Source organism: Engraulis encrasicolus, chromosome 14 (genome assembly GCF_034702125.1).
Source record: "Engraulis encrasicolus isolate BLACKSEA-1 chromosome 14, IST_EnEncr_1.0, whole genome shotgun sequence".
In the NCBI taxonomy this organism is placed as follows: Eukaryota; Metazoa; Chordata; class Actinopteri; order Clupeiformes; family Engraulidae; genus Engraulis; species Engraulis encrasicolus.
Genome location: NC_085870.1, coordinates 53,503,518 through 53,519,031, shown reverse-complemented (window position 1 = coordinate 53,519,031; position 15,514 = coordinate 53,503,518). Strand labels below are relative to the sequence as shown.

Sequence of the window (15,514 nt, the reverse complement as noted above, 5' to 3'; positions counted from 1 at the left end):
TATACTGTATGTAAACCATGAATGCAATGCCTATTTATTGAATCAGGATAAGACCAAAGAAGAAGCCAAAAAAAGTCCTAATCGATGGAGAGCTGGACCCGGCTATGTGGGAAATTTTGCTGTCTTCTCCCAGAAAAGAATGGGAACGCATTTGTTTTGAATTTGGAGTGACAGACTTCCGTTTCATATTAAAGAAATTGAAAGTGATGAAGGAGGAAAGAGACAAGGAGCACGCAAAGGTAAGTGCATAACTGTGATTTGCTTTAACGCCTTTCAAATGTCACTTTGGAGTTGTAAAGCTTTTTAACTGTTGCTATCGTGATATCAGGAGGTAACAATTGAAGCATAATTATCAAAATGTGGTAAAACTTTACAAAATGGGCTCTTAGCCGTAACGAGACATTTTCAAATATCGAGATCGAGTACTGTGCACTGTACTGCATACTGTACATTAGGAATGCTTCAAACTCTTCAGTCAAATTCTTTTCATTAATCACTGCCTTGAGGATGTGCTCTGGAATGTTTGATGAGAACACTTTTACTTGCAATGTATATATCCATGACTCATGTACTGACTGTTGCGAAGCTTACTAATATTATGATAATAGTCTAGTGTAGCGAAGGGGAGTAGAGTTGCCCAGCTGGGACTCGAACCCAGACCTTCTGGGGTAGTAAACCGGGGCTCTGACCGCTACACCAAAGAGCCAGGCTCGTTGGTATGTTAGTCAGAACACACCCACAACCCTAGTGATGGTCACTCCATCACACTGCCTTCCCCTTCGGGAAGCGCACCCATGTGCTTCACACACTCATGGTGTCCCTCACGCAACTGCCCATCATGCTTCTCCCATCCAGTGTGCCCCGTCATCAATGCTTCACCCATCACTGGGGTCCCTCACACCGGGGTCACCAATCCTGGGGGTCCCTCACATGGAATTACGGCTTACACACAATGGGTACGCTTCCGATGGCCTCACTGTACCATCCCACTTCTGACACCATTTGTAGCGAAGGGGAGTAGAGTTGCCCAGCTGGGACTCGAACCCAGACCTTCTGGGGTAGTAAACCGGGGCTCTGACCGCTACACCAAAGAGCCAGGTTCATTGGCATGTTAGTCAGAACACACCCACAACCCTAGCGATGGTCACTCCATCACATCTAGTATGAATATTTCAACTCATGATTTAAAAAAATATGGGAGTAGTGGGTGGTGTATATAAGTGGATTCCAAAAAAGTTGGGACACTTGGTATTTTGTGAATAAAAGCAAAATGCTGCCATTTTCAAAACATTCAATCCATGTTTAAGATGCACAATGGCACAATGTCAACAGTTAAAATTAGTGTTGCACCGATACCATTTTTTGGCCCCGATACGATCCCCGATACCTGACTGTGCAGTATCGGCCGATACCGATACCATACCAATACTACTCTGTTTGAAATCTATATACAGTATATATGTGAAGAGCTGCATAGAATACTACTTGGATGTAACATCACCCACACAGCAGAGGACTCCGATGCGGATCCGCGTTCAAGTCACCACATCCGTGTCATTGTCCGCTGTCCGCTTGGCGGATCAGGGTCACCACTGTGCGCCGCCCCAAATTCTACTGTCAAAATGCGGACCATAACCGGATCCATATCTGATTCACAAACGCGGACGCGCAGTAAAATCTAACGGACGTTGGTACAGTTTTTGTTGGGACAGACACGACCGAACAGCGCTCTCCAGTAAGTATTGATTTATTTATATTAGGTGATACACAAAGGTACAAAAAGTATATCTGAAGCTTCTATACTATCAATGCTTATTGATATTTCGTAGGATTTTGTTTTATGACTTTAAAACGTGTATGTTAACCCTAGTTGTTTTCAAAACGAGACAGCCAATTCATTCATTCAAAGACATGGAGAACTAAGCTTACATTGGCTATTGTAGTATTTCCTAAATGCTGTTAAAATATGATGCCATCCGATACATGGAGGAAGTGCCGTTGAATAAAAATTATCTACGTTGTGCCCATATTAACAGCCTTGTTAGCCAGCTACTAGCAAACCGGTTGGCTGAAGCAAACTTGTGTAAAGTTAAACGTAGGTCTAAGTGTTCAAATACTCTTATGAAACGGCTATATTGGTCTGAATTTGGCTCGTGGTACACTTTTACACGGATTGGTGATGCTCTCAACAGGTTTGGCACCAACTGTGTTTTTAACGGCACAAATCCACAAGCGGTGACATCATGTTCTCCTCACGTTAACGAAATCCAGGCTAATTATTTATTACTAACTAATGGATGGCCATGAACTGCGCCCTCGTCCCATATGCTGTCCATTATTGGTGAATGAATGAAGTAGCTGGGCTCATAGTTTGATACAGATGTCCGTGGTTGGGCTACAAATATCTGAATTTGTTCTTAATCTTGTGCAACAGTACACAGGTGGAATTACCTCTGGGTCGGACAGGGCTAGCCAGCTGTTACCCACCTTGCTACGGTGATGCCCGCCAGCCTCCCGGCTTTTACGGACCAAGAGTAAGTAGGCCATTGTACATCTTATAATATTCAACATCATTACTGTCACGGGATAGAGATGTGAAAGAGCGTTGTCCATTCCATATGCAATGCAATGTCTGATTGTCATCCTACAAAATTTAAATGAAAGCCCTAAGTTTAGCTCTACACCTGTTGCCTTTTCAGATCGGAGCGCAGATGTGATGTTTCCCCGTCGACTGATGAGGGAAGGAAGGCAGCCACGACACGCGATTGTTCAACATGACAGTGAGGCAGAAAAATAATGTCAAGATAAATAAAAAATCATGATGAGTGAAGTTCTTTGTCAGGTTGTGTTTTTTCCGGGAGTTATTTAAACGTTGTCTAGGCTAGGTCTGTGTTATCTGTAGAATTAAATCAAAATGCTGTTTGAAACGGTTAACTGGTTTAGTGCCATTATGGCTTTGTCAGGCTGTTGCCTACCTTTGTGAAACAGGAAAAAGACTAATACTGTACAAAGTGAATTCAGTAGAATATTTTATACTTTTTAGATACCACTGATATAAAAGAACTAAGATCAATGCAGCGTCCTAGTGTCATACGAGCATCTGTTAATGGTATCGGTGCCCTATTTGTTGGTACTCGCCGATACCGATACCACCATTTTAGTGCAGTAGGCCTATCGGGGTCCCGGCTGATACTGGTATCGGTATCGGTGCAACACTAGTTAAAATGGGGCAAAATTATTGTTTTGAGGGAAATATTATATAAAATTCGACCCATGCATCAAATCTCAAAAAATTTGGGACAGGGCCAAAACATGTTGTATTAGTTCATTCTAAAAATAACACGAGGAATGATATTTTCAAAATAAATTCTTCAACCATTTATCATTTCTAATTGTCTTGGATAAAATAACTGCTGAATGAGAGAGAGAGAGAGAGAGAGAGAGAGAGAGAGAGAGAGAGAGAGAGAGAAGCTGATATGCTGGGTCTTACCTATAGTGCAACGGCTAACCAAAACAATCGTTCATACACATACACATGTAGCCAAAGGCAGTCTAAAAAGAACTGGATATGGAGCCATCGTGAATTTTCAACATGGTGGCCATATCAGCCATTTTTCAAAATGGCCGCCAGCAACAACAGTTTTCTTACGAGTAATGGATATAATATGACATTTTAGACATATTTACCATTCATACTACTTGGTAAATGTCTTATGGATAATTTAAAAGTTGTCATGAATATTCAAGATGGCCGCCATTTTCAAGAAAAAGGCCATTACCGTTACGGAGCTGAAAACAGCGTGAAATTTAGAATGTTGCTTCCTTACGACCCAGTACTATACTGTACTGTACTATACTCTAATACTGTACTGTGATGTGAAATACCGTACTGTACTGTACTGTACTATACTATACTATACTGCATGCTACTGTACTGTACTGTACTATACTCTATTATACTGTACTGTACTGTAATGTGAAATACTGTACTGTACTTTACTATACTGTACTGTATGCTACTGTACTGTACTGTATGCTACTGTACTGTACTATACTGCACCGTACTGTATGCTACTGTACTGTACTGTACTATACTCTACTGTACTTTTCTATACTGCACCATACTGTATACTACTGTACTATACTGTACTGCACCGTACTGTATGCTACTGTACTGTACTATACTCTACTTTACTTTTCTATACTGCACCGTACTGTATGCTACTTTACTGTACTGTACTGTACTTTTCTATACTGCACCGTACTGTATGCTACTGTACTGCACTGCACTGCACTTTACTGTACTGCAGTGTACTGTACAGTACAATTATAGAACTGAAACATGTAGAGCATTCTGAGGTCATGTACAATAGAAAGCAAAAAAGTGTAGTAGGAATGAGTTATGTTACTGTTGCCACTCAAAATCTTGAAGGTTATGTCATGTGGCACTCATGTCAAGTTTATGTTAAGTCATGTGGCATTTCGTTTACTATCCTTCCTCCCAGACTATTTTTGTGCCTTGCATATCAAGAAAATGAGTACCGGTAATGATTTACTTTTATAGTATATACCATATGAGAATTGTTGTTTTATATAGATATTTCTCTTGTGGGTCATTTCACGTGAAATCAGACACTTTGGGACCCGACCGACCCGGATTTCAATCATACTTGGTGTGCCTTTTTAGTAGCAAGGTAGCACCCCAGAACTGCATTGGTTTGAATCTGACACTAATATTTAAGTGCCCATGGCGTAAAATTTTGACCTTAAGATGTTTTGGGGCCTTAAAATGAGTTACTCTGACCTCCTGAAGCCATCCCAGTGGTTTGCAATGTGTTACTGTGTACACCGAGCTGTGCTGGAGGTTCCTCCCAGTTTGTAAACAAACTCTGACACAGCATCCAATTGACGCAAAGCTCGTGTGTGCCCGAGATGACGTCATGCCCTTGTTCGCTCTCAACTCGTCCACGCCCTCTCTCCACCCACTAGCACGCCCATTCATTTGAAAACTCTATAAATACCAGCAGAACACCACATACGTGCCTGTTCAATGTCTGAGGGAAATTTTTCCGGATTAATGCTTTCACAATCTGGGACAATACAGAGCAAGTTATGGCCAACACCTGACGCTGAAGTCTGGATCAATACCACCAAGCCTCCTGAACAAGTAAGTCATGAAAAGCTTCCAGTCTGTATAACAGTGTCATGGCTAACTAGCCCGCAGTATTAGCTGTGGGGGGAAACCCCCATACATTAGCCATGAAAGCTACACTGCTACAAAATTTAAATCAATAGCCATACTCTGTCTTGTTTTTCTTGGGAAATCGACTGTAAAATATGACCATGGTCTTTTGAACTTACATGTACATCAAGCATGAGCACAATTAACTAAATAGTTTCGATGGAAATGAAACCTTGACGACCGGGCTAGCGGCTATGTTAGCCCACCTGCCCTGTCAAATAACACGGGCATCCAGCTAGCTAGCTAACAAGGAATGTGATGTTGACAATTATTCTATTAAACACCGATTCAACAAGACCAACATTTCTCAACATTTCGTTGGTTGACCAAGGAGGGTCCTGTGGTTGAAAACAAGGCATTTTAAAATGTTGCTGGTGAAAACACGATTTATTTAGGAAACCCTTTTTGTTGGCTGTGGTGCATGGTGCTGTACATATTCATTCCTATGGAGACTTGTGTTCGTAGTTTCACCTAGGGATGTTATAACTTGAGCTAACAGGTGTTAGAACTAACCGTATGTTCGGAAAGATCAGTTGTGACTAGCGATACACACCGAACTCATGAATTGGCATTTGACCAGGCAAGCCTTTGACTAGATGTGGTCACCTAACTATACCGAGTGTAGAGCTACTGGCCACTGCATTGAAACGTAGCTGGCTGCAGTAATTACTCAGCGAGATGTGCGTGAATGCACGAGCTCAGCTGACACATACAACACAGACATCAAGCAGTTGTTACAGGCTGCTATTTAGTGGTTGTGACGGCATTTGATTGCGTTTTTGTTTTCATCATATAACACATTTGGCATAACCTCTGGTAGGTACACAGAATACAGCAGTCGGATCACTTGTCCATCTTGCATTGCTCCAGGGCAGGCAGCTGTGGAATTACGAGTTGCTATGCAACCTGCTCCCACTGTCTGTCACATTTTCATTCATATCCGTGAATAGCTTGGAAAGCCAGATGCAGTCGAATATTAGGTTTATGTTTCCTTGACATTTCTGTCTCTGTTCTGACTCAGACCATTTTCTTGTATAGAATTCGAGAGGCTTATTGTAGATCATTGAAAGATATATTCTGTATTTCTTCCTAATGTCCGCAATTCTCATCTACAGAAGTTCCCGAAGAAAGCAACATGATGAAGCAAAACTCCACCCTCACCACTACGTTGGAGTCTTCCCATTCAGTCATCATCCAATTTGCTCCAAACACAAGCAGGTACCAGTAATTTGAGTGCTTCTGTGTCTTCACCTTTTTTCCGTGGTGCTCATCAGTGTAGGGGCTCTCAAACTTGGTCCAGGTAGACAGATGCAGAGGCACTAAAGGTTGCAATTTATACGCCCTGAAGAAGGCCATAAGGGCCGAAAAGCGTAAGCATTGTAGCCAAATAAAAAAGTTTAAAAAAATGCATCTGTCTAACTGGAACAAGTTGCTCCAAAGAATGTTGTCTTTCCTTATATGCTGTGCAGGTGAGAAGATGGATCTTGTTCTAGCGCCTGATTTTTTTTGTTTTTGTTTTTCTTTTTAAAAGCAGGATTACACTAAAGTGCAAAACATGTAGGCCTACCTTGTTTCCTTTCCACTATCCAAACTCTCATCCTCCTTTGTGCTTGTGGCCTTGTGATGACCTTGCAAAATATGATGTGGTATGCTGATAGATGGGCAATTCAACAACTCGTAGAAGATAAATTCAAATGTCTTTTTTTTATTAGTTGTTGTGCATAGCAGGGAAACTTATTTTCTCCATGGATGCTAGGTTGTTGGGCCACAAGCGCAAGTAGAAGACATGAGCTGGGATAATGCACTATGCCCCCTGAAAACACTCTTCTGTTGAGATGTCTATATTTGATTTACAAGGCAATGCAACACACACACACACACACACACACACACACACACGGTTTCAGGTGATACTTGACTTGATGTAAGTAATTATAACTACACAATACAATTCATGGCATTAGTATAAAATGGCTCTTGCAGTGTTTTAGGAAGGAACCCTTCATATCCTTTCCAATGACAATAACAAGGTTTGTCTTTGAAACTGGCTAACCCTCACCCTCTTGACCAAATGAAAAATAAGAGGGACACTCTGTTCACACATTGTCTTTTGTACCTGCAGACACTTCTTACAGATGGCTGTCCTCTAGAATGAAAATGCACACCAACCACCGGCAAACATCAAAAGCTAATCCAACCTTTGGTAAGATTTGAAAAGAATTCAGTTCAACTAATTCTGACATAACATTTTAATAGTGTTACTTCAATAATTCAAAAATGACATAGCATTCTAAACAATATTTTTCTTTTCCTGTGTGCTTTGTGTGGAAAGGTCTTCGGAAACCCCGTGACTAATGCAATGTTGGTGCCCTAGAAGACAAGTCAGCGCAGTTCAGACGAGCCAGCCAGAGGAGGTCACCGCCAGCCTTGTATCGAGGTCCCAACGTCCTTCATCGGGGAACTCGGCATGGATATGCAAGACAACACTCGAATCACTGTTGGACAAATGCCTGAAACGGCTGGAAAAATAGAAAAGATGGTTACAGAGACTGTTATTGCTGTTCTTCTTTCAATACAATATTTGCCTTCCATAAAATATTCCCATGTTCCAATTGAATATTCTTGATGCTGTTGTAAATAAATGTGTACACTGTCTTCACACTGTCTGCATAATTGAATTAGCCGCTTATAGTGATCTTGAACTCTGTACAAAAAGTTCCAGCATGCGTTGTGGCTCTCCTGCCTTCTCTCCAAGTTTTAGTGATCAGATAAAGATAAGACATGGCAAGTTTGCTCTTATATGCACAGATGGCGTCAAATGAAAGTAATGCTACCTGAGGTAGGCAGCATAATGTTATCTCTTTCTGTGGGCATTGTCTCAGTTTCCACACTAGCAGCTAACCTTATTACAAAAAAGGCAGTTTTCTGATACTGTTAGCCAGGTTACTCTCAGGTAAACATGAGATGATGCTATTTTCGCAATGGAAACTTAACTGGCAACTATGGATAAATGTGATGTCAACAGAGCATGGAATATTTCACCATTGTATACAACCAGTGGTGTAGTCTACTTTTTTATGGTGGGTATACTGTATATTTGAGCATTTTTTGAAGTGGGCATACTGTATATATTTGTGCTATTCAAACAATGGATCAATCAATTTTAAGTGGGTATACTGAAATTTAGAAGTGGGTATACCCGCGTTCTACATAGACAAGACTACACTGTAGGCCTACAACAGTGTCTCCCAACCAGGGGTACGTTGTGTACCAGTAGGGGTACGTGGAAAATGTGATGCTAACAAATATATGGAGTGTACTCATATTGGTATAGAGGATCATACAGAGCATGAAGGAGGGGGTACTCATGATGTGACAAAATTAATTAGGGGGTACACAGGGCAAAAAAGGTTGGGAATCACTGGAATACAAGACATAGATGCATTTAATGCCATGTATTGGACAAAGGAACGCTGGCTATTCTCCAGCACAGACAGTGCACAGTTGTTGTATGTAGTGGCAGTGTTGTATGTAGACACATTTTATGATGAGCCGGTGAGGAAGTGCGTACATCATAACTAGTATAGAGTAGCCTTTTGTCATGTCATCACCGCCCTCCTCAAACAGACTTGTGATGCATGATAAGCATTGCAGTGGTGAAACAGAACAATGCTGTAAACAAAGGTGTAAAAGTCTACTATAACCTGACAACTAACTTACCCCCTCGTTCATTTATAACATTTTTACCACGTTTGTGTTGCATGGCATAACATTACAAAGGGGAAGGACTTGCAATTGCATGCTAACCACACGGAGAAAGTTGCTGGGTTTAGAGACAGTTGCGATGCCAGTAACGTGCATCACACACATCAAATGGGGTTGTTTGCTCATATGTAAAAAAAGAATATTGTAATTTATGACGGTGCTTGCCAGGTCCTTGCATGGTGAATGATTGCTGCTGTAATTACAAAGTTACTGGCAAGTAACAGTGCTTCATAACTGCCCATTCAACGAAAATTGCAGACATAACATTTCAAACTCACCCTTCTGATGCGTCCTGCACTGAAGCCCATGAGCAGGTAGGCAATAGATTGTGTCATCTTTCGGTCAAAACAAGCGAGAGTAAGTTCCATCAGGTGCTGGACGTCCCATTGCTAACTAGGGCAAATTGCTAACTCTAGGTAACAGCTAGCCTGCCGTACCACCACCACAACACAGCGTTAGCCCGCGGCTCCGCCCCTGCTCATCAACGACACTCCCCCTCCTGCCCCCCTCCTCCTCCTGTTGCATATAATTAACAGATCGACGCACAGGGAGAGGAGACTTTTCAACAAAGAGGCCTAAATGGCGCGTTTCAGCTTTATTTTGAGAAAGATTGCGGATATAGCATCCTGACACCCCCGCAAACACATACAAAGCCCCAAAAGACCATGGAAATTTCATGCCATGGGAACTTTAAGGGAGAAACAGACTAGGAAAGGTTCACATGTGAGGGTAGGACACTATTAGCCTGGGAACTCCCATACCGCCTTTAGTTCTACACAATCGTTTCGATCTGAAAGACAGTATGGCGAGGATGACTCATAACGTACAAGATCATGGGATCTGTGTCATAATGGCCAAGCATTCCGACCTTAACAGTTTCTCTGCCCAATCAGAGAGCAGGGCAGTGTGTCATAATAGCCAAGTATTCCGGCCCCATACGGAATTTACAATAGGCAACTCCCCAGACCTAATCTCACTTGTGATTAGGTCTGGTGTTAACCAGGCAAGGACACTATACATTCAGCCTTGAATATATCAGTCAGTGTTAGTCACAAAAAGATGCCTGTGGTGTTATTTGAAAGCTCTTTTCTGGCTCTACATATTACACAATCAGCTTGGAATACAACAACTCTCAGAATATGAATTATGATAAATTGAAAAATTAAAAATTTAATATCTAAAAAAACTATATTTTAAAATGGCCAGTTCCTTGTCCAAACGTAGCCGGCAATGTCATTAGCAACACCTCAAATGCTGGTGTTCGGTTCTTTATTCATTTCAGAGAGAATTTGACTCACAAATATGGCATCATACAGACCACTTACTAATAATATGGTAATACCATAGTAGCATCACATGACAAAACAAAAACAAAACAAAAATTGTCAGTTTCCATGGTCCCAGGTTTCAGAATCTAAGGCAGATGTCCATTTATACACACCAAATGATGATATGTGAATGTTTGAACATTCCTTCTCTGTGTACCTGTGTCATCTTCCCTTTACCGTACTTTAAAGAGATAATCAATGGCTACACTCTCATTTTGTACTCTACCAGTGCATTTGAAGCAGCAGCTGTGTCTTTTGTAGATAATGTATAAGTACGTCCTGTTGCAGTTACAGGTTCCACTACCAGAAGCACATCCTGATGATCCATGACAAGTCTATCTGGTCTGAAGGGAAAAGTGAAGGATGGAGATGGTCCATGAGGATGCAGGAAGTTCAGTTTCACCTCTCCAGTGCTCGGCATACATTCCTCAACACATGCTAGCCACCAGTTGCCATCATATACAGCTACAACATACCCTTTGATGCTTGAAAATGTAACACATTCCTTTACTGAGCTCACTCTTTCAACTCTGCCTTCTCTGAATGCTGAAAATGGCCTAACTTCCACTGTGTCCATTGACAATGGGCAGAAGCTGTGTAGTTTTTGAGTACCTGGAATAGTTCTTGCAGATTCCAACCTTTTCAACAGGTTCTCAGCTTCATGATGGTACATCTCTGTTGTGGCAAACTGGCAATGGATGTTCTTGAGAGAGATGCACCATCATGAAGCTGAGAACCTGTTGAAGAGGTTTGAATCTGCAAGAACTATTCCAGGTACTCAAAAACTACACAGCTTCTGCCCATTGTCAATGGACATTAGGCCATTTTCCGCATTCAGAGAAGGAGTTGAAAGAGTGAGCTCAGTAAAGGAATGTGTTACATTTTCAAGCATCAAAGGGTATGTTGTAGCTGTATATGATGGCAACTGGTGGCTAGCATGTGTTGAGGAATGTATGCTGAGCACTGGAGAGGTGAAACTGAACTTCCTGCATCCTCATGGACCATCTCCATCCTTCACTTTTCCCTTCAGACCAGATAGACTTGTCATGGATCATCAGGATGTGCTTCTGGTAGTGGAACCTGTAACTGCAACGGGACGTACTTATATATTATCTACAAAAGACACAGCTGCTGCTTCAAATGCACTGGTAGAGTACAAAATGAGAGTGTAGCCATTGATTATCTCTTTAAAGTACGGTAAAGGGAAGATGACACAGGTACACAGAGAAGGAATGTTCAAACATTCACATATCATCATTTGGTGTGTATAAATGGACATCTGCCTTAGTTTCTGAAACCTGGGACCATGGAAACTGACCATTTTTGTTTTGTTTTTGTTTTGTCATGTGATGCTACTATGGTATTACCATATTATTAGTAAGTGGTCTGTATGATGCCATATTTGTGAGTCAAATTCTCTCTGAAATGAATAAAGAACCGAACACCAGCATTTGAGGTGTTGCTAATGACATTGCCGGCTACGTTTGGACAAGGAACTGGCCATTTTAAAATATGTTTTTTTTAGATATTCAATTTTTAATTTTTCAATTTATCATAATTCATATTCTGAGAGTTGTTGTATTCCAAGCTGATTGTGTAATATGTAGAGCCAGAAAAGAGCTTTCAAACAATACCACAGGCATCTTTTTGTGACTGACACTGACTGATATATTCAAGGCTGAATGTATAGTGTCCTACCCTAAAATGTGAACCTTTCCTAGTCTGTTTCTCCCTTAATATTAGTGTCAGATTCAAACCAATGCAGTTCTGGGGTGCTACCTTGCTACTAAAAAGGCACACCAAGTATGATTGAAATCCAGATCGGTCGGGTCCCAAAGCGTCTGATTTCACGTGAAATGACCCCTGTGAGTAAGGGTGACACATGTTGTCCATCAGCTGTCAGTTTTGAAGAAGCAATTGAAGTACTCAACTGTAATGCAACTTGTGACACATTTTAGGTGAGGACTTGTTAGCAAATTCAGGAAAAAACAATTGACATCTGCCTACTTACTCAACACCTACTTAGAAAACATTTCCATTTAATTTGAACTGAAGACATACTGTAGCCTACATGTATATTGAGTAATCTCTCTGTAATGCCATTCTAAAGATGGCTGAAATTCACTCAATATATGCACAATGCTACTTGTGAGAATGTAGAATTAGGTGATCTTATGGGTTCTTCATATGGAGAGGTCCTGTCTTTTACCCTCTCTCATACAAATAAAAATATCTGTTATGGAAAATAGAGGATGGAGAACCTGCTACCTTGGACATCATCCTGCACTGACACTTCCCCATTCAGATGCTGAGCAAGCATTAGCAGAAGTCGTCTATTCTCCTCATAGTTGTAGTGTGGAAAATGTTCATTGGAATTCAGACTAAGAATCTCCTCAAATCATTCACAATGGTACATTTGCTGTCAAGCATGTCAGCATAGACTTATACTTTCACACTATGTACTACAATAATCGATTCGGTAATGCAATTCAATTCAATGCAGCAAGTTCCATAATTGATGCAGAATTTTTTTAAGTTTAAATTACTTCCGTGGATATTTCAGGAGCAAATGAATGTTAAATTAAATAAAAGCACTTCAAAGTATTGAAAACTGCAAGACTGATACAGAAAACAGCCAAAAATGTTGCTCAGTATCTGACTACTTGTATTGCCTCATCATGACTGATGAAACATTTACTTTGCTTTCAATAGAAATACATTGCAATGCATTGTAGAATGGAATTGAATCGAATCGAATCGCTACCTCCCAAATCGTAATCGAATCGTGAGGGCAGTGCCAATGCACACCACTACTATGTACATTTTTGTACTTTTCATCAATCTGGTCAAGCAGACTACCACTGCCCTTTCATCTCTGTTGAGTTCGGGACTATATTAACATTGTAAGCTAAGTATAATGTCATGTAATAACAATATGACATAGTAGAAAGTTTTTTTTTCGCAGGCCTCCTAGGCTAGAATTACAGCATATACCCTAAGGAAACACCATGCAAAGTGCTTTTGTCAGTTCCGTAATGATAAAAACCCTTAGCAGACTCCACTATTTTATGACTATCTGACATGGGCTGCCATTTTTAAAGAAACAACGATACTATAGCCCAGTGTTTCTCAATCTTTATTTAGGCGAGGCACCCTTTCAATTCATTGAAAATTTCAAGGCACCCCAAACCAACAAGCCATAACATGGCATCGCATCCGATACCACAAAAGCTTAGAAAAGTAACACATTTGGAGATGTCACACGACCTACATTCAAAGTTGCAGCTGACTGGGCCGACCTATATTTACTTTATTGTGCGTAAATAGCAGATGAAAGATTCCACTGACTAGCATTAACTTATCAATTTAGACAAATATGTATCACATTACATAATTTATTTCTCAGCCACGTTTCCGCGACACCCCTGAGGGGGCCCCGCGGCACCCCAGGGTGCCCCGGCACCCCTGTTGAGAAACACTGCTATAGCCTACTGTATATCAAGCATAGAATTAGATAAAAGGAAGCTTCTGGTTAATTCCAAAGTTCCAAATTAGAATTCTGCATCATGAAAAATGACTGATTTGACACCTATATCAGATAAATCATGAAGTGACAGCGGCCATCTTGAAAATGGCAGCCATCTTGAATATTCATGACAACTTTTCAACTATCCATATTACATTAACCAAGTGGTATGAATGGTAAATAGGCCTATGTCTAAAATATGTTAGGCCTATATCCAAGAAAACTATTGTTGCTGGCGGCCATTTTGAAAAATGGCTGCCATGGCCGCCATGTTGAAAATTCACGATGGCTCCATATCCAGTTCTTTTTGGAATGCCTTTGGCTACATGTGTAGCCTACCAATTTTCATGCTTGTATCACAAACTGAACGATTCCTTTATATTTTGCAGCTATTAGACTACTACAGAATATCTAATGGGATTGTGCTCCGAGAAAAGTAACAACAACAACAAAATTTGCCTAATTCCGTTTGCCAAACATTTTCCACACGCGAGTCGCGAGAACCTATACCCGACATAGGTATGGACATTTTCACTCACTGCGTGGTATTTGAAATAAATGTTTAGCGAGAGTCGGCACGAGTTTGACGGTCTTCGAAACGCATCACGGAATGCTCTAGCCTAGCACATAGAGCTCTACAGGCAAGTTTTTAATAAACAGGTTGTAGAACAACACCGCTGGTGTTCCATGCAATGAATTTGGCACACTGACGTGGCTACAATAATGTACGGTATAATTAGGGTGACCAGACGTCCCGGTTTGACCGGGACAGTCCCGGTTTGGAGTTGTGTGTCCCAGGTCCCGAGCAAACCCTCTCGGGACACAAATATGTCCCGGTTTTGGCCACCCACTACATTGCGCTATGTCTATCAGGGTAAATATATGGAAAAGATTACATGTTTACCTGCCACAGTTAATGGCAGCCAGCGCTTGTATAGAAAGTCTGAAGGAGTCAGTTGCGCTTTGTCATTCCTCCCTCTAAAATTGATCAGAATGCAGGAAATTGCATCTAAAAAATAAAAATTTTCCTGGGGGAGGACCCCCAGACCCGCCCGCCAAATATTGTCCTTCAGTCATGCACGAAGTGTCCCGGTTTCTGACTACAAAAATCTGGTCACCCTAGGTATAATAGGCTTCAATATTATTCAGGTGGTCAGGGGCAGTGCAGTCAGTGGTTTCGTTGGTGTCTGGAATGTCCGCGAGTCATGCGACAGAGATCAGAAAGCACTCAAGAACACTTATCATGGTGGTGGAAATTAATGGACGATTTAATGTTAATGTTTAGCCTAATGCTGAAGTGAGAGTTGGGGACTAGAATCATGGAGTAGGCCTAGCCTAAAGTTTGAAAAGTCATAGTTCTACCCAAGGTCATACCTGTCAGGGCTCATAGAGGCTGCCGCTTCCACCTGCTCTCTTCTTGCGTGCTCCTTCACTTCCAATAGCCTATGCAGAAGTTGTTGTTGTCCTCGACCCTCTCCACTGCTACCTTCAACTGAGGTGATGGAGGATGCTACAACACCTTATGTGAACACATTAGGCTATCTAAGCAAGTTTTTTTAATCCCTTTTGCCCAAGCTTTTCCACACCATTTGTTTGTTACGGTCTCTCCATCTTACAGGATAGGGGTGGGGCCAATGTAGTCAAGTCTGTAGC

General features: G+C 41.2%; 1 protein-coding gene and 1 long non-coding RNA gene across 5 annotated transcripts in view; both read left to right on the top strand.

Annotated features, from left to right (window-relative positions):
- The window catches only part of LOC134462890 (immunoglobulin-like and fibronectin type III domain-containing protein 1), a 63,650-nt gene that overhangs the window by 29,130 nt on the left and 19,006 nt on the right, over window positions 1–15,514 (top strand). For all 3 annotated transcript variants that reach the window (XM_063216131.1, XM_063216132.1, XM_063216130.1), the window contains one exon: window positions 47–239. In XM_063216131.1, coding sequence (XP_063072201.1) covers window positions 47–239 — 193 coding nt within the window. The remainder of the gene's footprint in view (window positions 1–46; window positions 240–15,514) is intronic.
- On the top strand, window positions 5,051–7,854 carry LOC134462891 (uncharacterized). Of its 2 annotated transcripts, XR_010037600.1 has the most exons (4): window positions 5,051–5,167; window positions 6,358–6,460; window positions 7,365–7,445; window positions 7,575–7,854. It is a non-coding gene; the product is annotated as an uncharacterized LOC134462891 (long non-coding RNA). The 2 variants fall into 2 exon arrangements; XR_010037599.1 differs by lacking the exon at window positions 5,051–5,167 and having other exon boundaries at window positions 6,142–6,460.